Raw genomic sequence first — 24,224 nt, 5'->3', positions numbered from 1 at the left:
TTACGAATATTATGTTATGAACAAGCAATAAAAACAAACTTCAGCACACATTCAGTGACAAAATAATTTATTCAAACCATTTAAGTTGTGGAAGAGTTGTTGATATTTCTCATCGTGGACATTTTCAAAATCAGTTCACATACACATGGAATTACATTTATTGTGGCGATTGACAATCTGCGACAAACAAACAACATCTAATAAAAAGACAAAAATAGATAAGTTTTACTACATTATCACAAACATGAATGATTGTATCGCCAGCTCAAACCACCGTCTGAGTATAACAAGATCACGAAAAAGGGCTGGGACGAGACCAAATATACTACCCGGGTACCCACCCCTCTATTACCCGACCCTACCCGTGTACCCACTGTAGGTCTCAAGAGATAGGTCCAAATGTCCGACTGGGAATAGTTTGACCGTAACCCTGGACGTTTATTTAGATACATGTCATGCATAAACTGAAGTTGACTGAAGTTTTATCTTTATTCATACCTATAAAGTCAGGGTCACGGGTCCGAGTAGTCCTGTGGGTACCCGGGTCCTACTCAGTACCCACCCGACCCGACTACCCGAGTTACCCGTCCCAGCCCTAGTACGAAATAACAACATCACATTCAACACCCGTCAGGGCAAGGGAGGTAACAACATCCCAGGCAACGACCACCAAGGCAAGGGAGATAACCTTGGCGTACTAACTGGTTCTGCTGTCACTTGCGTCAGAAGCCCGTACGGTATATGGTCTCTGCGGGTGTCAAACAGTATTTCTCTTGCCTATTTATGTCGGCAATGAATAATATATAATGACATATTCAAAACCAGAGAACAATACATTTGTGAAGCCAGTTAACCATTTCAGAACAACATACACATATATGTTATTCATGTTTATTATCACTAATATTTTTGATTGTCTTCTTTTCATGTAAAGACATTGATCTTAGTCGGATTCCTCACAGAGAAAAATACAAATTTGTTCAAAAAGAAAGGTGGACTATATATTGTTCTTTGTCATTTGTCTAAGTACTTTTTCTGTGAATGCAAATACGAAAACTATGAAGGGTAAGATTATAGCTAGGATGTTTTGATCGAACCAAATTCTTTAGCTTGTTGAGTAAATTCTTATACCAGTGAGCTAGCTCATTCATAGTGTGTGTGACTCGGTGCAGATATAGGTAGGAGCTGATTAGGCCACGCCCACCCCACCCATGCCCTGACATAACCGAACATCAAGACATTTACTGAACAGTCTACATTTCTCCAAAATATAGACAAACCGATAAAATACAGAAATATATAGGTATCGAAAATATGTACACAAATGGACGGATATATCGTTATAGAAATTTGGCAAAAGTACGTCTTTAATAGGAGATGACAGATAATACACTGTAATGAAAATAGCTTTCATCAGTCTGAATGTTCTTCTGTGCCTTAATACAATATCGTCAAATATGTAGAGATTTTGCAATTACAGATGTAAATAGTCACCAGATAGACGGAAAACTTTGGCACAATAATAAAAATCTTCTGTTGAAAATATAACACAATAAAAAAAATTCCAATAAAAAACACAGCGACAGTATAAACTAAGATCATATACAATAACAAAGTCAATAAATGGACTGAGTACATCTAAATCACACAATATAATAGTTGCTCACCGAATTTACAACAAAACGGCCAGCCATTGTTTCAGGCACAACCGGTAGTATGCGTCAACTCTGTGTCTGTCTCCCCCCACCCCCCAACCCACCCCACCCAACCCCCCACCCACTTCCTCGCCCCTTATGGTTCCTGAAATAGACCCCAGTGATGCAACTATCCAAAATATTTGACCTTTACGCCCACCCTAATTTCGCCCGAGGTAACTTTAACATAAAGACAACTGTTTTGTTCCCCTGTAGGACACATGCAGCCTAATACTGCCGACCACCATCCCTGCGTCCGGCATGTCGTCCCCCGACGTGACGAGCATCCCATGCCTGGCCATTGGAGGATGTGGACGACACCTTGCGGGATTTCTTCACCTTGGACAGCATCACTATAGCGAGGATGAGGCTCACGATCTGGATGGAACACATGGGAAGAAAATGTTGGACAGGTGACAGAAGGGTGGATAATGTTGGAAAGTCAACACAGGGGTGGATTATGTTGGACAGTCGACACAGAGGTGGAAAGTGTTGGACAGTCGACACAGGGGTGGAAAGTGTTGGACAGGCGACACAGAGGTGGAAAATGTTGGACAGTCGACACAGGGGTGGAAAGTGTTGGACAGTCGACACAGGGGTGGAAAGTGTTGGACAGGCGACACAGAGGTGGAAAATGTTGGACAGTCGACACAGGCGGAAAATGTTGGACAGTCGACACAGAGGTGGAAAGTGTTGGACAGTCGACACAGAGATGGAAAGTGTTGGACAATTGACACAGAGGTGGAAAGTAATGGACAGTCGACACAGAGGTGGAAAGTGTTGGACAGTCGACACAGAGATGGAAAGTGTTGGACAGTTGACACAGAGGTGGAAAGTATTGGACAGTCGACACAGAGATGGAAAGTGTTGGACAGTCGACACAGAGATGGAAAGTGTTGGACAGTCGACACAGAGGTGGAAAGTATTGGACAGTCGACACAGAGATGGAAAGTGTTGGACTTGGGTGGCCCATAAGGGACATGGAGTCTGTTTTTCAATAGTTTGATGTTTCACTTACTTTTATCGTAACCTTTTGCAAATTAACACAATTTGTCATACAAATATGTGATAAATCATGTATAACAACAACCGAAAACATTGAAAATGAACTTTCAAGTAGCTATTGAGTCTCTGAAATGTAAAACGAAAATGTCAAACACTAAAATGAAAATGTCCAAAACAAAAACGAAAAGGTCAAACACTAAAATGAAAATGTCAAAAACAAAAACGAAAATGTCAAAAACAACAGCGAAAATGTCAAAAACTAAAATGGAAATACAGAAAAGTATTTTCACCGCGGTGTGACACAGAGGTGGAAAATGTTGGAGCGTCGACACAGAGGTGGAAAATGTTGGAGTGTCGACACAGAGGTGGAAAAGGTTGGAGTGTCGACACAGAGGTGGAACATGTTGGAGTGTCGACACAGAGGTGGAACATGTTGGAGTGTCGACACAGAGGTGGAAAATATTGGACGGGTCGACAGATCAAAGCTAAATGATGATGTTTATCGCATTTTTTGCATTTCTTGTAATTACAGTAACTCATATTTTCACTTAAAAGTATTAGCACACATTCTTCCTTAATTAATCATCGCGATATATGTATGCATTGTGTACAATTTATTGTGTTGAGAGTGTCCGACAAATAATAACATAATAATAATTGAAACCTATCAATTTAATGACATTATTTCCTACAAGTCTCCTCGGCAGTTATTTTAACTCCATGCGTCTTTTGAAGTGTACCATAAAGACGTCTAACAAGTTGATACTTTAGTTCACAGAAATCTCATCAATGTACTGTTCCACATATATCATCGCACATTGTCGAGGATCCTGCAACAGGAAGCTCGGAGCCAAACATGGCCATCATCTATCAGCTACCATCGTACATACCTGGACAAGCGCCACGCCCCCTAGTGTGCCCGCCCATATCGCCATGTTGCTGTCCAGCCATTCGTTGATCTTAGTCCAACATACAGCCTGGAGCAGAAAGCCAACAGCTTAATGAGATATTAATTGGAGAAACAACACATTGCAACAACGTAACCATCCACGATGCTTTAACAGGAGAGGGTGTGTGGTTCAATTCACTGTGTTTGCCCTTTACGTCATATGGATTCTGTTTCTGCGTATAATCAAGACTGGTTATTCTCATGCATTGACGTTTAATATTTACAGGTACCGGGGGTGGGGTGGGGGCACGTACATGTGCATCAGCAAGCATGTTGCAGATGAAGCTACATCCCCTCATCCTTTGCCTCAAGGTTATCCCAATACAAGTTCGCTGGCTCAAGAATCGGATACTTTCCCTACGGATATAAATGTACCAACATCCTTGTTTCGTTTAATTTTAATTTCAAAAATTAAAAAAAATTCTATTTATTAATAGAATGAAATAATAATCGATGACAACTAAAGCCTGAAACAAAAAAGGCCTTTGAAAAAACAACCCAGACCTACATTGTGTTGATTGGCCACAGTTTTGGATGACGGGTCTGAGAAGCAGCTGTCGGGGTAGTCGGCCACGGTGGAGCCGTACTCCGAGGCGCTGTTGAACCCGCAGCACTTCAACTGGAACACACACAACGCCACATACAGCTGCTATGTAAGGCAATTTGACTCAAACATCATTGTTTTTTCATATTCATCAATAAATAATTATTTTTGTTGCATCGTCGTCAATATCATCATTTAATGTTGTATATGAATATAGTATTCAACGTTATATTATATATTTAGCATTGAAATGCTATATCTCCAACTAACCCATCGATATATCACTCGAGTGAGAGAACACTTAATGCAGGTGTCAGTACTTCCTGTTTACCGCAATGACACTATTGTTTTCAAATAGCAATATAAATAGGACAAATGTCGTTTTGTCAAATATCATGTTAATCTCATCTCGGAGAGTCCGAGTCAGAATGACCTCCAAAGACCTATGCTGGTCGTAAGAGGCGACTTAATTAATGGATCTGGTGGTCTGACTCGGTGTGTCATCATACCCTGACGGCGTGGATATCTGCTCATGATATCAATCACTGGATTGTTTGGTTAAGCCTCGATTATTTACATGCCGCCGTCAATTTGCTGAGTGCGGCTCTAAACAGCAAAATAACACCAAAAATATCTCGTGACCTGCACAGTTGACATTTTCACTCGTGTTGCGCTACAAATAAACATATTAACTTCGTAGGTCACTCAAAGACATAAGCATGTTATTTGACAAGAAAAGACAGATATTGCAACACCAGTGTAGTTCAAAGGCGGGTCTACCTCCGTCTGCAGGAAGTTCTTGGTATCTGTGTTGAAGTCAGTCCATCCGGAATCCCGATACACTTGTAACTGAAATGTTGAACAATAATGAATAATCAATATTAGAACATTCATCCGCGATGTACAATTACGGTATACAACTGTGCATTCTTGCAACTTTTATTTCTCAGGTTTATAAAAAAGGGATATTAAAAACGTTACAGCAATATTGGCACAGTTTTGATAATCATGATAACGTTGGACCCTTAAAGGGGACACCCTTGCCCAGTCGCCCAAGGCGCGGCAATTCGCATTGTGGAGTTACGTCCCTTGCCAGAAACTCGAATCCCGGTTCGCCCCGAGTATGTTTCTAGGTTTGTCAGCACCATACCCATGCTAATGGGTTTCACCAAAGTGGACAACATCACGGGTTTTCCTCCCACATTAAACTGACACGCCGTAATATAACTAAAATACTGTTAAAAGCGGCGTTAACCCTAACTCACTCACTTGACCCTTTACCACCAATTGCTGTGTATATTTCTCGGCGACGCTATAGCATGTTGCCTCCCATGTTTAAAGATACACGTTTCTGGTTGGACTTCATTATAAAGCAGTCCGGGTGTTACCGATGGTAAAGGGCGACAAAGCGCTAAGAAGAACACGCCCGCTTTTTTAAACTATTGAGAAGATTGACATGTATCCCGGGAAGGATGATGAGGCACACACAAGGACGCGAGAGAGGGGTGTGTAGGGATACATGCAGCATAGTATGTCTTACAGACCCTGATACAAATATATATCAAATACAGCCCATGCAAGTCTATAATGTTTGGCAAGTCTAGATTACTGCTGTATCAGTATCTTCTGAAAATGAAGAGAATCACTGGGCTCCCTTTTTATTATATTTTTATTAAGATAACTGAACAACTGTTTTTTCTGTACGATATGTTCATTTCAGAGACTAGATGCTAGTCTACACGCAGCAGTACCCGAGAGGAACTGAACTCTTCCCTGTGCAAAGCGACCGCATATTCCACGGTGCTATCCTGACAGCATCATGTAGATGTTGAGAAACTTACCTCACCCTGCATCATGTAAGCCGTCACAGCACCGCCGATCTCTATCAACAAGATGATGATGGCGAAGGCGATAAACTGCAAACAACAACACACGAATGATGTTTTTTTTCAGTGGAAGAACAAGCAATTCATTACCCAAGTGTCTATTCTGGAGTTTCTCTTTTGAACCCGGCTCATGTGAAAGTTTATCGTATTTACGTATGTTTAGGAAACAAAACGATTACACTCAATTCACGCGGAATGCGATGGTCACAGTTGAAAGGCACTGTTTTAAAATGAATATACTCGTACCAGTCTCCCATTATTGTGTCGAAGCAAAAAGGGTTAACCGTCGCCATGTTTGTTGAACGCTGTCTTTGTTATCATAAACTGAGCAAAAAAAGAGTTGGGAAATGGAGCTCATTTTCGAAAATTACATCGAAATCGGGGTCCTCAACCCATTTTAGTGGACACAGGTCACAGGACCATAACGATTCTCAAAATAGACACAATTTTATGGATAACAACTTCTCTAATACTGTAAAAAGCGACGTTTCGGTATAGATCCTTATACCGTTGTCAAGCGCTTGATCCTTATACCGTTGTCAAGCGCTTGACAACGGTATAAGGATCTATACCGAAACGTCGCTTTTTACAGTATTAAAGAAGTTGTTATCCATAAAATTGTGTCTATCTTGTCAATCGCCAACTTCTAAGTAATGCCTATCAAACAAGTCAAGATAGACACAATTTTATGGATAACAACTTCTTTAATACTGTAAAAAGGCGACGTTTCGGTATAGATCCTTATACCGTTGTCAAGCAAGTCATAACGATTCTGTTACTTGTTAATCTTTATGTGCAGACACAGGCCCAAACAACAACATATTTAGGTCCATGATGCAGAACATCTTCAATGAGCTTTCATCCTACTCAACACATTGGACGAAAACAATGTATAGTGAATGCCTTGTTGGGTGTTGGATATCCAAGGAAGTTATATGTGGATCTCAGACGACGTCGTATGTAAGTATAATTTGTATGCAAGAAAGACACATTTATATATAAACACCAAGAATAAGAATAAGTTGAAAGTCTTCTGTCATTCTTACAGGTCCGACACAACTATCAGGGGGTTCCATCGTTCTTATATTTTCTCTGTTGATATTTATTTCTATAGGGCCAGTATATTGGTTCAGATGCGTTTGCAACCATGTCAGTCGAAGCCAATATCTAACATCCAGAAATGCAATAGCGTAGCGTGCACAAACACCCTTGGTTATTTTTATTGAACTGTTGGTATAGGTATCCATAGAAACGAGATATAAAGTGTTTGTGTACATACCGGATTATAGTTCCCTTTAAAGATGACAATACTTAAGACTATATTAATTCCGTTACGTTGTACTATTCTATGATGTGACTTAAAATTAAACTCACTCACTCACTCACTGTTGTATGTGGGTGCATTCCACAACGAGGTCTTCATAAACCTGTTTTTCGTCCTCAAACAAACTGACATGAACTTAATGTTTGTTTGTTTGTTGTTTAACGCCGCAATCATCAATATTCAAGTGATATGACAACGGTCTGTAAATAATCGAGTCTGGACCAGACAATCCACTGATTGACATCATGAGCATCGATCCACGGAATTGTGATACGATGACATGCATCAACCAAGTTCACATATAGAATTACGTCTGCTGTGTATATAATTCCGTTGATTATAAGTACAATAATGTTTAAGACATACATTCGTTTTGCATCACAGTGCGGGAGGTTTTAACGTCTCGGCACAAACATTTCTTTCGTAGTTGACTCATAACTGATAAATTATACTGAGCTTGTGATGAAACTCGGACATATTTTATTTTGTTTCTTTGTTCGTTGTTTAACGCCGCACTCAGCAATATTCAAGCTATATAACGGCGATCTGTAAGTAATCGAGTCTGTACCAGACAATCCAGTGATTGACATCATGAGCATCGATCCACGCAATTGGGATCCGATGACATGCATCAACCAAGTCAGAGAGCCTGACCACCCGATCCTGTTAGTCGCTTCTTACGACAAGCATAGTTGCCTTTTAGGGCAAGCATGGGTTACTGAAGACCTATTCTACCCGAATCTTCACGGTGCTTAATGTTTTGAGACTGACACACTAAACCTTTGTTTACACGTCTGACAAGACACAATATGTTCAATCAACCCAAGATATACAACAATACAAGTACCCTGACAGAACACAATAGGAATAACAGGAAGCTCCCGGGTGGATCAACCGGTCTACCGTGACACCCTATGGACATACCGTCTTCAAGAGACATGTCCCTTCCTTCAGTCCGCCGATGCACCCAAACAGACCTGCAAACAAAACCAATAATATTTGCATCAGATATGTTCACAGAATAAATAATTCAGCAACCCTATTTTGCTGACAGGATGTAACATTTATGCTAATGTATTTGATCAGTCACCTGTGACGGCATCAGTATCCGGTATCCAAGAGATGAAGATAAGACCGGAGACTAGATGGCATCGAGCAATGGTTCGAACTATATACGACGCAAGTAAAGGTCCTGCCGCTTTTTATAATGGTACGACTATCTACACAGATCTTGATATCTTGATCTTGAGCGTTCCCCGTGTTTCTTGACGCCATTGTAATGTGTGAGTGAGTGAGTGAGTTGGGTTTAACGCCGCTTTTAACATTATTCCAGTTATATCAAGGCGTGTCAGCTTAATGTGAGAGGAAAGCCCGAAGTGATGCATGTCTCAGACGTTTACCACTTCGGTGAAACCAACGAGCACGGGTATGGTGCTGACAAACCTAGAAACATAATCGGGGCGAACCGGGATTCGAACCCACAATCATAGGTTTCTGGCGTGCCCAAGGGACGCAACTCTGCACAGCGAATCGCAGCGCCTTACACAACTGGGCCACCCGTGCCCCCTGTAATGTGTGAACATAAGTAATATAACGAAATATATGGCCTTACCTGCCAAGACGATGAGTACGCCTGCACCCAGTATGGAGTAGGTAAAATACTGAAAGAAAAGTATTGATAAATGAGTATGGTTTCACGCCGCTTTTAGCGCTATTCCAGCGTTGGATGCTAGAAATGGGCTTCACACATTGTACTTAGTCGGGAATCGAACCCGGGTCTTCGGCGTGACGAGCGAACCACTACCCGACCGCCCCGGAATTATTCATAATCTATAAATGATTATATAACTAGCTACATGGTAACTCACGAAAAAGAACAAATGTGAAATTCAGATTTGCTGGAGGCCATAATTTCCCACATAAATCAAGGTCAACATAATTTAACAGGCCAATTACCCGGGTCTTCGGCATCGAGTGGACGCTTTAACCACTAGGCTACTCAAATGTTTGTTTGTTGTTTAAAGCCGAAGTCAGTAATATTCAAGCCATATGGCGACCGTTTGTAAATCTGAAGTCTGAACCAGACAGTCCAGTGATTGACATCATGAGCATCGATCCACGCAAATGGGATACGAAGACATGCGTCAACCAAGTCAACGAGCCTAACCACCCGATCCCGTTAGTCGTCTCTTACGACAAGCCTAGTCGCCTTTTAATGCAAGCATGGGTTACTGAGGACCTATTCTACAACGGATCTTCACGGGTCGGCTACCAAACCGCCCCCTGTGACAGGTGTATGATATGAAATCATGAACTCCCACTTACATGCCCTTGAAACTTGAATTTGACCGAAAAACTACAAACGTTACAGCCACCGAAACAGTGCAAACTTTATCTCCAAAACAATACCTGTGTCAAATACGTACCATCGAATAGCCATTTTGTTGGTTTATTATTTAGCCACCATCAAACATGGGTGCATGCTTTTTTGCCCAGCAATTTATATCAGGGAACTATGTTGTGCCCTGTGTAACATATTGATATTGATCTAGGTAGCAGACGCTAACATATGTCGAGACCACGTCCAGATAAGTCCCTCACTCACCCTAGAGCCGGAGATGAAACCGGTGATCAGAGCCGGGTTGGTGGCCATTGTCCAGGCCATGAAGCCCACGAGGAAAAGGCCCATCAGCTGCAAAATAAACGGAACATACATGATAGTGAATTACTTTAAACTGGAAGATTATTCATCGAGCAACATGTAAATTTACGCTTGATATTACAGTAAACTACGGTTATAACGAACTCAAAGGGACTACTAAGTTCGTTATAACCGTAGTTCGTTATAAGCATATATACAGCATAACTACAGCAAATAGTCGGGACCAAAAAGTAAGTTCGTTATATCTGTCAGTTCGTTATAACCGTGTTCGTTATAACCGTAGTTTACTGTACGTTGAAATATTGTCAACTTGTATATTATCTTCCTTATTGACAATATTATGTAATCGTGTTGGTGATGTGGAGTCGAAAGTAGCCTTCGATTGACATGGTAGCAACTGGGATTCAAATTAGCTTTTGGCACACAAAACTCCAACTGTGACGGGTCCATTCCTTATATGTATGAACTGACAACGTCAGAGGATAACCAGCATCGATTTTCTGCCGATTCCATTGGGTGTTAAGGCTAAAATAGCGGTGAAAATAAAAATTATTCTGTGAATGGATCACTGGAACTTAGCGAAAATGCAGGTTTCTCGAAAAGGTTAAGCATGTCCTGTTCTAACGGAAATTACCCCAACACAAAATTTACATTTAAAAAGTATTTTTTCTGTTTCCTAACGCCACACACCAATACTCCTGCTATACGACGGTGGCCTGTACATAATCGAGTCTTGACAGACAATCCAGTGACACGATACTGTTTTTTACCGTTTTGTTGAAACTGTGAACGATATGCCATGTATGCTATCTTTGAATTACAAATGCAGAGATTTTGCTGTTTATATAATGAGACAAGCTTCATGACCATTTTACGTATAGTACCTTCCGATGTATATATTTATTGCCGGTCTATCACTTCAACCAAAGTGTTGTGGCAAAAGCTAGGTGTTATATCCAGATGTATATCTGGTTATTTTATATTACTGATAGAATCAGTGTATCGCCGTACGCCAGGCGTTGATGGCGACAGGACACGCCTGCAGCACCTATGCCCATTCTCAGGTACACAACTCAGCTAATACAGACGTCATTGCAACATTTTTATTGGAGTCTGAATTGTGGGAACTGGTACGAGTCACATTGCTATTGTGTTCAATGTTCCATCTGACCTCCGACCGTGATATACGGGAAGAAACATGAGACGTACACGTGAGTTAGTCGATCAGAATGCCAAGGTAACAATTACAAATAAGCACGCGACGCTGTAGAACACATATCGTTCATGAAAACCAAAGAAAGGGGGATAGGGGCAATGTCCTTGAGGAACCTACCATTTAACATTCTTGTGTGTGTGTTGGAGGGGGTGGGGGTGGGTGGGGTGTGGGGGGGTGTGTGGGGGGGGGGTGTGGGGGGTGTTGCTTGATTTTTGTGAAATATGAAATGTCAACTCTAAAAAATAATTAATTTTGATTATCTGCCGAAACAGACCCGTCACTGCTACAAAACACGCATTCTGTTCTGAGAAAACTCTTTCTGATTATTCATAATTTGAAAACATCCAGTGTGTCATATCCGATTCCGCTTTGAAATGACCTTCATTAAACCAAAGTAAATATATGGAGAATCTCACCCAGTGTCTTAAGTGTAAAAGATATTGCTAACAGCTTCAGTAGCAGAGCCATAAGTGATGTCATTTGATTGTGACGTCATGGTAACAATGACGTCACAATGGTCTGAAAAGCATTATGAAGCAATTTCATTGCAGCGATATCTACAATTTAGATATCGCTTGATCTCACCCAAGCGATATCTCCCGTGGGAGCCAGTTTTGGATGATAAATCATCTTACGGCATGCATGTGCTTTTTAATAAAATATATATGCTCTGTCTGTTTTAGCATTCAGGAAATGATAACCATTAACAAAACATGAAGCTTTTGCCGTTGGCTTTGTCCAAAAACTCCCCCAATAGTTTCCACACAATGACAAAAGATGAAGACGGAAGAAATCAATAACATTCTGAGATCGATAACGCTGATTGGCAGACAGATCCCCTAAAGTAGGACAGTGCTACGAATGCCAGTAGGGATTTGATGTATCCCCTTACCCCTGGCGACGTTGATGTAGATGTCGGTCTGTTGGTGCCCCTGCTGTCGGGTCTTCCACCTAGCCAGGGAGGGTTTTGATATAATGTGACATTTAGCGCCATGACATCATGCATTTAATAAATGATAACGTACATGTGTTATAACGTATATTTGAACACGTGTTTGTAACGTTGATATAAAAACTTGTGTGTAACGTTGATATGTACACGTAACGTCGATACGGAACGTGTTTGTAATGCATATATGTACACGTGTTTGTAACGTTGATATGTACCCGATTTTGTAACGTTGACATTCACACGTGTTTGTAACGTTGATATCTACCCGATTTTGTAACTTTGACATCCACATGTGTTTGTAACGTTGATATGTACACGTGTTTGTAACGGTGATATGTACACGTGTTTGTAACGTTGATATCTACCCGATTGTGTAACGTTGACATCCACACGTGTTTGTAACGTTGATATGTACACGTGTTTGTAACGGTGATATCTACCCGATTTTGTAACGTTGACATTCACACATGTTTTTAACGTAGCTATGTACCCGATTTTGTAACGTTGACATCCACACGTGTTTGTAACGTTGATATGTACATGTGTTTGTAACGTTGATATGTACTCGATTGTTTAACGTTGACATCCACAAGTGTTTGTAACGTTGACATCTACACGTGCTTGTAACGTTGATATGTACCCGTGTTTGAAACGTTGATACGTAAGCGTGTTTGTAACGCTGAATTCACACATACGTTTGTAATGTTGATATCTAAGTGTCTTTGTAATGTTGATAATTACATGTGTTTGAAACATTGATATGTACGAAGTACTCAAAGGTTGATATGGCGACATATAGAGCACACATGTTTAAAAAGCGGATATGTACATTTGTTTGAACGTTAAAGTGTGTACGTGTTTGAAATGTAGATCCGAATATCAAAACACTTACACCGAAATGCTTATATCAAATCGCGGACAGATCTGAAACTGCGACAAGTACACGTGGAACTAAAGTGGATATGCTCATACAAACACTACACTGTCAATTCTTTGTGTCAAACTTATCTTGGCTTTCTTCAGTAAACACCTTTGTCAATTTCATTACAGCTCTATACCAGATAAACCGTATCCGAAATGAGCCCAGTGTTTTCCCCATTGGGATAGCCAGGTTGGTGAAAGCAAAAGAGAATATCAAGATGAATATAGGCATTGTCATGCTCTAGATCAACTATTCATATACCAGTTTGTTGGCCTTGCCTCAACACAAAACAATTGAATGACGATGGGCAATGGAGCAACACAAGGCACCCTGTGCTTTAACATAAGATCAGTGTAGCCCATGTTGTTAACTATAAACCAGTGTGTCCTACATTGTCTGTATAGCCCATGTTGTTAACTATAAACCAGGGTGACCTGCATTGTCAGTATAGATCATGTTGTTAACTATAAACCAGTGCGTCCTACATTGTCAGTATAGCCCATGTTGTTAACTATAAACCAGGGTGTCCTACATTGTCAGTATAGATCATGTTGTTAACTATAGACCAGGTGTTATACATTGTCAGTATAGATCATGTTGTTAACTATAAACCAGTGCGTCCTACATTGTCAGTATAGCCCATGTTGTTAACTATAAACCAGTGTGTCCTACATTGTCAGTATAGATCATGTTGTTAACTATAAACCAGGGTGACCTGCATTGTCAGTATAGATCATGTTGTTAACTATAAACCAGGGTCTCCTTCATTGTCAGTATAGATCATGTTGTTAACTATAAACCAGGGTGACCTGCATTGTCAGTATAGCCCATGTTGTTAACTATAAACCAGGGTCTCCTACATTGTCAGTATAGATCATGTTGTTAACTATAAACCAGGGTGACCTGCATTGTCAGTATAGATCATGTTGTTAACTATAAACCAGGGTGACCTACATTGTCTGTATAGATCATGTTGTTAACTATAAACAGGGTCTCCTACATTGTCTGTATAGATCATGTTGTTAACTATAAACAGGGTCTCCTACATTGTCAGTATAGATCATGTTGTTAACTATAAACCAGGGTCTCCTTCATTGTCAGTATAGATCATGTTGTTAACTATAAACCAGGGTGACCTACATTGTCAGTATAGATCATGTTGTTAACTATAAACCAGGGTGACCTACATTGTCTGTATAGATCATGTTGTTAACTATAAACCAGGGTGACCTGCATTGTCAGTATAGATCATGTTGTTAACTATAAACCAGGGTCTCCTACATTGTCAGTATAGATCATGTTGTTAATCATAGACCAGTGTGTCCTACATTGTCAGTATAGATCATGTTGTTAACTATAAACCAGTGTGTCCTACATTGTTAGTATAGATCATGTTGTTAACTATAAACCAGGGTCTCCTACATTGTCAGTATAGATCATGTTGTTAACTATAAACCAGTGTGTCCTACATTGTCAGTATAGCCCATGTTGTTAACTATAAACCAGGGTCTCGTTCATTGTCAGTATAGATCATGTTGTTAACTATAAACCAGGGTGACCTGCATTGTCAGTATAGCCCATGTTGTTAACTATAAACCAGGGTCTCCTACATTGTCAGTATAGATCATGTTGTTAACTATAAACCAGGGTCTCCTTCATTGTCAGTATAGATCATGTTGTTAACTATAAACCAGGGTGACCTGCATTGTCAGTATAGCCCATGTTGTTAACTATAAACCAGGGTCTCCTACATTGTCAGTATAGATCATGTTGTTAACTATAAACCAGGGTGACCTGCATTGTCAGTATAGATCATGTTGTTAACTATAAACCAGGGTGACCTGCATTGTCAGTATAGCCCATGTTGTTAACTATAAACCAGTGTGTCCTACATTGTTAGTATAGATCATGTTGCCAACTATAGACCAGGTGTTATCCACTGTCAGTATAGCCTATTTTGTTAACTATAGACAAGAGTGTTATGCACTGTCAGTATAGCCCATGGTGTTATATACAGACCAGGGTGTTATACACTATCAGTATAGCCCATGTTGATAACTTTAGACCAGGGTGTTATACACAGTCAGCATAGCCCATGTTGTCAACAATAGACCAGGGTGTTATGCGCTGTCAGTATAGCCTATGTTGTCAACTATAGACCAGGGTGTTATACACTGCAGTATATCCAAAGTTATCAGCTATAGACCAGGTGTTATACACCGTCAGTATAGCCCATGTTGTTAACTATAGACCAGGGTGTGATGCACTGTCAGTATAGCCCATGTTGTCAACTATAGACCAGGGTGTGTTACACAGTCAGTATATCCAATGTCATCAGCTATAGACCAGGCATTTGAGATCAACAAAAATGTACCAAGCTGTACTTGTTCAATTGCGTGTCGGTAACAAAGGGACACAACCACTACCTGCAGGTGTCAGTTTCACGTTGTTTATCTCACCCCTGTGTTGAAACCATGAAATGCCGTCGAGGTCACGTTGACATGGGAGTGTGAGGGGAGGGTGAATTTGGCGTTTCCCCGGAACGTGAGACGACAAGAGTTAAGATAGGGTATAAAATAATACTAGTACCTCAATGAAATGTGAAGCGACTCAAACACAATGAACACATCCATTCCTCATTAACAGGATCACCCACCCATGTAATGAAACGTACATGTGAAACAAAAATTGCCATAAGCCAGAATTGCCATCAAACAGTATCTGCAATCCGACTGCAATTATATATCCGCACATACGACCTGGAAGATAAAACCTCGGATTAAACTGAACGCGTAATTGGTCCTGAATCATATAGCTACTGATCCGATCACGGTGACCCCGGTTTTTGTTGACATACTACGTTAATGTGGCACAATGATCAACTAAACACGTAACTGATCCTGAATCGCACACTCTTCAAAAAAAGAAACGCACCGGTAGATATTTGTAAAGGTATTGTACCTAATAAAGTCGACATATTTGAGCTCGATAGTCACATGTTGTCGTTGTACAAAGGCATTGAAAACTGTTCACTATTATGTCACAAGGAGTGGCTGAAATCAGTATTTTATGTGTCGTGTGACAGCCCCGGGCAGCAGTCGTGGCTCTGCATCTCTTCTGCTTTGACTGGATAAGTGTAGGAATTCTGTCCAGCGGAATTCTGCGCCATTCTCATTGTAACGCGTTGGTCTGTTGTGGGAGTGTATGTGGCGTGTTCTGACGTTGACGTCCACGTCGATCGAGTTCATCCCAGAGGTGTTCGATTAGGTTTAGAACTGGAGATCTCGACGGCCAGGGCAAGGCGTTGATGATGGCATTATGAAGGTAATCTACCTTGACACGAGCTGTGTGCGGTGGAGCGTTGTCCTGTTGAAACAGCTCCCTCTGGCGGTCAATGATTGAAAGAAGGTGATGCTGAAGAATTTGATTTATGTAGCGATTTGCTGTCAAATTTCCCTGAAACCACAACCAAGTCTGATCTCGTGGTGTAGCTGTGGCAGTGCGATGACGTTGGTGGAACAGTCGAATGTAGCGATCCTGTGCAGGTGTGGTAACTCTTGGTCGGTCGGTTCTCGGGCGGTCTGTAGTAGAATTGAACTGTGTGTATCAGTCACAAAGGCGGCAAAGGGTGCTGTTTGAAGTGGCGTGCAACAGAAGACTGCGATTCCCATATTTGGATACGTCCTTTGGTGATGTTCCGAAACGGCAGCACTGAGTGTCGGCATTTTCGAACTTGAAAAATGTTGACAATTGAATGACAAATTATTAGCTTTTTATAGCCACTACCACGAGTTACGAATGCCATAACTTGCACGTGCATTTCGTTTTACGGTTTTCCTCCTTGACATTTTTGAACAGGTGTGAAAGCAATGCCGTCTGAGACATTGCAAATCGACAATTGCTGCGTTTTGACGTGAGTGTATATACACTGATCCAGCCACTTTGACCCTGGCTTTCGTTGAAATACCACGTTAAATTGGCACAATGAATAAGTAGGTGTCTGTCTAAATCAGTGAGTATGTTTTAAGCCTCTTTTAGCAATATTCCAGCAATACCACGGCGGGGGACACCAGAAACCTTCACACATTGTACCCATGTGGGGAATCGAACCCGGGTCTTCGGCGTGGCGAGCGAACGCTTTAACCACTACCCGACTACCCCTGTCCAAATCAAGACAAGGGGGTTCTCGTCAAGGTTAATTCAAAGTATAATGAAATAATGGCTGGAATTGGTACATAAATTAATTCAGGAAAAACAATACTGAGATTTCTATACACGGGTTTTATGTAGTTTGCTGCTAAATTATTACCAATATTGTCTCAGGCTGTCTATATAGCAAGACACAACGCAAACAACCGACGTCAATTCATACAACAAGCCATAACGTGTTGTTTTGTTCCGTGGTAAGACGACACATCTATAGTTCAAAGTTTTATTGAAATGCACCAGGATGTATTGTCCTTATCAGAATAGTCCGTCGAGGAGGCATGTTTATGCATTTGATTTAATTGCCAGGCTCCTCACAGCGATAGCCCGTTCGCGGAGCCCTCTATAACAAAGGTGTCACGCGCTGGGAAGGAGCTTGGTAGTGTGTGTCTATTGTTCGGTAGATGACGTTATATGTATGACAAGACGTAAACACCACCTGCCTGTAGTACTGCACGTACATTTTATGTGGCAGTTTTATTTAAGTTCGGGTGGCATAATAATGGCCTCGAGGACGGGTATGTTGAGCACATAATTACCTGCAACATGGCCATATACTGCACTTGGTTCTAGTGACTGACGGCGACTCAACATGCCCAACACGACTAACACAATCATTCACTGGGTCCATATTACTCATACTCTTGGAATGGGGTTTAGCATAACTTGTTAATATCTGCACAGGTAGTTTTAGCGATTATCAGACGATTATCAGAACAAGACGCCAACCGTTTCCTTCATGAAGGCACAAACTGATAAAATTAGTGTATTTAATAGTTGACATTTACCACATGATTTATCTTGGTTTCCTTTCTTAAATTTACAATGGATCATCTTTAGAATTACCTTCACGAAACTCGGAATTTTGATTTGTCAATCAACGATTAGACAAAGATTTGCAGATACATAGAGATTATTGTACGAGCATATGTGTCATTCTGATGTTACGAAACGAGTGTCTGAATTCTTGTAATACATGCATTCTTACAAGAGTTTCGTAAAATCAATGTGGCACACATGCAAGTGTAATAATTTCTTTATTTGCACATTATATCCTAATTCTTTTGAGCTCCGTTTAGAGAAAAGGCGCCGATCACTACCGCTGTCCTAGAAAACCACATTGTGGAATGACGTCAACAATCTTTGGCTATGACGTCATTTCTAGTGTGACGTCATTCCGACCTTACGTCACAATAAGATTCAAATGATGTCATCAATGTCGTTCTGATGACTGAAACAATACACTGGTACGCGAGAAGTGATATTTATACTAGTACACACATGATTTCTACGAACCCAAGCGATATCTCCCGTTGGTGATATGATAGGCAAGTCGATACCCCTTCTAAGGTTATGTTATGCTCGAAGCGTTAGATGAGAATGGAAAAGTCAATTGGGCCTCGTATGTGAGACAAATGTTATTTGATAGCGGTTTTGCGTATGTGTGGTTATTCCAAGATGTTTGCGATAAACAACATGTTTTATCTACATTTAGAATACGCTTAAGAGATATCTATTTCTAATGATGGTACCACAGTTTAGAGTCGTCAACCTTTTAGTGCATTATACTAATATAACATCTCTTCTGCAACTCGAATAAAAAATAACGGTACTCAAACAAATAGAGCAATGTATAACTTTCGAATATCTCTTCACAACTTTCGAGTCCACATTATTCGTAAAAGGTCATTGTTAAATATACCTCATACAGAATCTATATGTAAAGAATGTGACCTTCATTTAGTAGAGGATGACTACCATGTCTTTTTTGTATGTAAGAAATGTTTTCACTTGAAAAATGATGTTTTACTTTATTACAGAAATATTAAAAGGGAAATATTACGTTTGCAAATTTATTTAACTCCTGTGATATTAATGTACTACGCTTGATAGCTTTATATTCATGAAAATTATTTATGATGAGATCGACCTTAGATATAATTTAGGGGGCACGGGTGGCCCAGTCGTCTAAGGCGCCGCGATTCGCTGTGCAGAGTTGCGTCCCTTGGGCACGCCAGAAACCTATGAATGTGGGTTCGAATCCCGGTTCGCCCCGATTATGTTTCTAGGTTTGTCAGCACCATACCCGTACTCGTGGGTTTCACCGAAGTGGTAAACGTCTGAGACCTGCATCACTTCGGGCTTTCCTCCCACATTAAGCTGACACGCCGTGATATAACTGGAATACTGTTAAAAGCGGCGTTAAACCCAACTCACTCCCTCACTAGATATAATTTATATTACAAATGTCCTGTGGTCCATGTGGCTTGAATTACGAAATAAACTTGACTTGAGTAATGACATTATTTCTTGTGAATGTCATTTGAAGTTTAAGAACGAAACTTTCCACTGATGTAAAGTTATCGTCTCTGAAACAGATATTCCTAGGTAACAGAGGCGACATCGTTATTAAAGCTGAATTAGCCACTGAGATTATCACACAACCTCAACAATTTTCACCACACATAATACTCCACGCTGCCAATATGTCTGAAATGTTAACGCAAATCGGAGTACATATTACAACACGGTACGCTGATCATAACGTAAGACGATTTAGTTTAAGGTTCACTGATTAAAACATACGGTGGTTTTATGTATATAAACTTGCGTTTTATGTAATCAGTAACTTGGAGAATAGTCTTTACCGACGGACATAAGGTCCCATGTGGGTGAATGACCGGATTAACGTCGGAGGACGACTCAAGGTCAAAGGTCACATTGTTGAGGTCAAGGTGAACTAAGATCCCGTACTGAGAGGATCACACCCCACGCGCAAAATTATGAAATCAATAAACTTGTTTCTTGGGGTAATATAGGACTGGACTATTAATTCCTTATCGTCAAATGTTGGCATATAATCAATTATTGACAGGCTGTCTCTATCAGTGCCTCTGGTTAGGATGAAGACAGAACTCGGATGGTGCTGCTGCAGTTGAAGTCCCAGTTTCTAGTTTAGTAAAAATGAAGTGAAAAAGAAGAAGATAACTATTGGGTGATGATAGTTGACACGTTGTGTTTCAAACGTTAAATGATATATGCTGAAATTATATATATTTAACAATGCAATTGAATAAATAATCATTTATTCATTTGAAATTTGGGCGGGTGGGTATTGTGGACTTGGGTGACGTGAAGACATTAACTCATCAGTGTTTACTGGTGGTTGGGTATCCTGGTGGTCAAATTGTTTGCTTGTCATATGAGGTTTTCCCCCCATCTGATTTCGCATTGACCAACCCCAACGCCTTCTCCCAAACCTCAAACACTCACTCCCAACTGTCACTACATTGCTATGCTGCTGCGACAAATAGATATGTCTTCTTTATCCTAGTGTTCCAAAACAAAGTAGAATGGCACAAAGTGTCTCAGGTCTACTTTGCATTCGACTTGCCTCAACCGAATGGGCAGCATTGGGAGGAATCATTATTCGAAATGGATAAACTAGTTTCGCTAGTTCACGTGACTATCACATTACACAACATTTTAATATGAATAAGAGTTGGTATCGAATGGTAACTTAATTTATATTAACCATGAAAAGGGTTTCTTTAAAAACGCATATCATGTTATACGAGTGAGTGAGTAAGGTTTTACGCCGTTTTAAGCAATATTCCGGCAATATCACGGCGGGGGGACACCAGAAATGGGCTTCGCACACTGTACCCATGTCGAGAATCGAATCCGGGTCATGAGGATATTTAATTCTATTAAACCTCCTTTTGAAAAAGTGTTTAAATAACTGATAATATCCTAGAATCATAAATTACACAGAAATGTTTTTCAACTGAAGTTGTCGGACGTCTTTAGAGTAATCTCCCCTGATGGTTTAGGGCGTGGGTAACTCCGCTCTGGCCATGGTCACCACAGGGGTTTTGATATAAGGTGTGGCAAATACGTCATGTTGAGTTCGGAGTTATATACCAAACAACTTCATCCTGCATTACGGCGGATGACTTGTATACCCCCTACTCGTGGACCGGGTTGCTGTCGTTGCAGGGGTAAGCGTTACGCCTTGTCTAAGGTCGACTAACGGTTAATGTGACACGCTGTCATTGACCGGAAAGACGTAGGTAGGAGATAAGGCGGCTGTGTTTTCTCTTGAGCTATTTCAAAGCAGATGTGTATCTCTTCACATGTAAACTTAAACCACAGTGTGTCTTCATTCAACAATGACAAGGTATTGGTATCACATCGGTATTGTGGTTAAATTGTTGACGTCCAGTAAAACATGCGGAAGTAAGTTTTATATCGGTTTGAACCTCGTGATGCAGAACAGTAGGTTTGTATACGATGTGGTCGAATTTCAGCTGAGTGTTATGTATTTCACCTTCACCATTGATGGGTGAATATTGTTTTGTGGGGGTCTTTAAATAATTGAGTCAGAGAAACAAGCAGTGACATGTCAGCGCATATATTGTTACACCATTGTCCTTATTATAGTGGCTTCTACGACTCGACCAACGGCCATGTACAGACCATGTTCTTTACTTTCTAAGACTTGATACTTTTCCCCTTCTTTTACCATTCCCGTGTTTTTTTAAAACGATCGGCTCGCGAGATGTGGCGGGTACGCACTAATGAAACATGATCCTAACCGTTACGACTGCCGATGTGGTCATATTAAATTACAAGAAATGAAACATCTACACATGAGAGAGAGAGAGGGGGGGGGGGGGGGGGGGGAGAGAGAGAGAGAGGGGGGGGGGGGGAGAGGAGAGAGAGAGAGAGAGAGAGAGAGAGAGAGAGAGAGAGAGAGAGAGAGACTTTAGTTTAGACTTCTGACACTGGTGTAGACAAGCGTCAATATGTACAGTAAACTACGGTTATAACGAACATGCTTATAACGAACTGACGGATATAACGAACTTTCCTTTTTGGTCCCGACTATTTGCTGTAGTTATGCTGTATATGTGCTTACAACGAACTACGGTTATAACGAACTAAAATTAGCAGTCCCTTTGAGTTCGTTATAACCATACTTTACTGTATATGGTACTGACCTTTCGCCCTGTCAAAATCAAACCTCAGTTACATTATCAATTATGTATTACTTTTAAACAGCCACTACATAAATTCAGGCCACACGACTGGTGCATATACGCAAGTCTAGATCATTGTAGGGAGGACATTGACATGAACAAAATGTGCGCTTATTCCACAGCAGTATGTGGAGACATCATCATCAACAGAGGATGGTGATTTAACCGGGGAGTACAGTGTAGCCCCGTGACAAAATGTCCCGTCTGTCCATGTCGGCATCTGTCAAAGTCGGCTGCAAAACATATTAACCGTTACGTGTTTCTTCAACTGATAATGTCAAGTAATCACAGCCATGGGTCATAACTAAAGGTAGAGTGTTCTGACCCTAAGAGTTCTTATCCCAGCAATTCCGTCGTGGTGATTTAAGGTGGAAATGACGCTTTGTTGTGAATTATACATGAGTAAGAACAATAGGGATCAAATAACGAAACGAAAAGGAATCCATTCGTGATGAGCAAGGTGATGTCCCTGTGGTGCCCCTGTCAGGTGAGCGTCTCCACGGGACATCACCAACAACACCCAGCACATCGTCGACGATAAAGTGACCATCAACGACAGAATATCGCATCACAGATGCCACGCATGGAATGTGTTATTGTCAAATGTTTCATCAAAATTTATTTCAAATTCCATGCGTTGAACTACGGATTAGAACAATACGATATCAAGCGATAGAACTGTGCCATTTTGAGATGTACCATGATATGTGTAATTTGACCTGAAGTTACTGTTTTAACGTTTTTGTTATTAAGTCGTTTGACATGAACCTTGGAAATAAAACTATATTGAATTACATTTGTATAATTTCATACAGGAATATGAGACTTACCCAAAACAGCAGATTGAATACGATGAAGCATGGTCGCACACATCCTGACGCCGCCATGATAATATCCCACCAACTACCATATGAAATCCCAGGTAATGTCGTGATCAGCGGCTGTATACTCTCCGCGCATGCGCGAGTCCAGTGCCAGCATATATCGGTACTATCTCGGTAGCGCGATAATGAGAGGTCTCGACTCTGTTTTCGCGCCGATTGAGACACGGCGGCCTCGATCCCTCTATTGTAGCGCTATACATGACTAGAGACACACACGACATGTAAGCACAGCCGTCGAATGCCACTTTTGTCCGGCTAAGTTGAATATATTTGTATAGCTTTATCGTTAGCGTTTAACAAGGGCAATGTCGTTAGTAGATTCGTTTGTGGATATTACGTTGGGATTCAATGTCAATCTGCGTCATGCTAATTGGTGAGCAGGTCTCAGATATTTAACTTTGTATATACAGACTGTTGGACAAACACCGTTGTGTGACATGTCGGGCCGTGTTCAGTGAGAAATGAAGCCTACAAACAATTCAAGTAGGCCTGAGACCTACAGAACTTATGACAGCTTCATATAATTGTTTAATGGGCGTAACTGATGTCGGAATAATTTGGCCTAACACTCACTGTGAATTCAAATAAATGTAAACAAACAGATTCTTGGCAAGCTCAGATAGGTATTGATACCTATTAGACGTTGCTTCAAACACAGCATGCCTCTTCTAAGGCGTACACTAGATACCTGACCTTTCTCTTTATGTCCCTATTTTCATTGGTATCGTCTAAACATGTTACGAGAGAGGTTAAAATAACCATTACGATTAAGTCGGGAGTGCCTCGTTGCAGACAGAACAAAATGTACAGATCAATAGCATCAAGGTGTATAATATTTGAAAATAACCAGATTCATAAGAGAGAAAAATATTGTATTAATGTACATTTAGTACCTGCATAGTTTAAGTCTTGGTGGGGTACAATTGTATTAAATGTCC

The 24,224-nt window shown here is 40.7% G+C and overlaps 1 protein-coding gene across 1 annotated transcript; it reads right to left on the bottom strand.

Annotated features, from left to right (window-relative positions):
* Positions 1–1,890: 1,890 nt before the first annotated feature.
* LOC139479175 (tetraspanin-8-like) lies at positions 1,891–23,447 on the bottom strand. The gene is made up of 9 exons (XM_071261979.1): positions 23,233–23,447; positions 10,008–10,094; positions 9,015–9,063; positions 8,327–8,379; positions 6,034–6,108; positions 4,973–5,041; positions 4,157–4,267; positions 3,590–3,676; positions 1,891–2,072 (listed from the first exon to the last, which is right to left on the bottom strand). Exons 1-9 carry the CDS (start codon positions 23,287–23,289, stop codon positions 1,923–1,925), a joined length of 738 nt encoding a protein of 245 aa, XP_071118080.1. The 5' UTR covers positions 23,290–23,447; the 3' UTR covers positions 1,891–1,922.
* Positions 23,448–24,224: the final 777 nt, after the last annotated feature.

Source organism: Haliotis cracherodii, unplaced genomic scaffold (genome assembly GCF_022045235.1).
Source record: "Haliotis cracherodii isolate W230 unplaced genomic scaffold, xgHalCrac1.p SCAF_4, whole genome shotgun sequence".
Lineage (NCBI taxonomy): Eukaryota > Metazoa > Mollusca > Gastropoda > Lepetellida > Haliotidae > Haliotis > Haliotis cracherodii.
The sequence above is the reverse complement of the archived record's forward strand: the minus strand, read 5'-3'. Positions and strand labels throughout refer to the sequence as shown.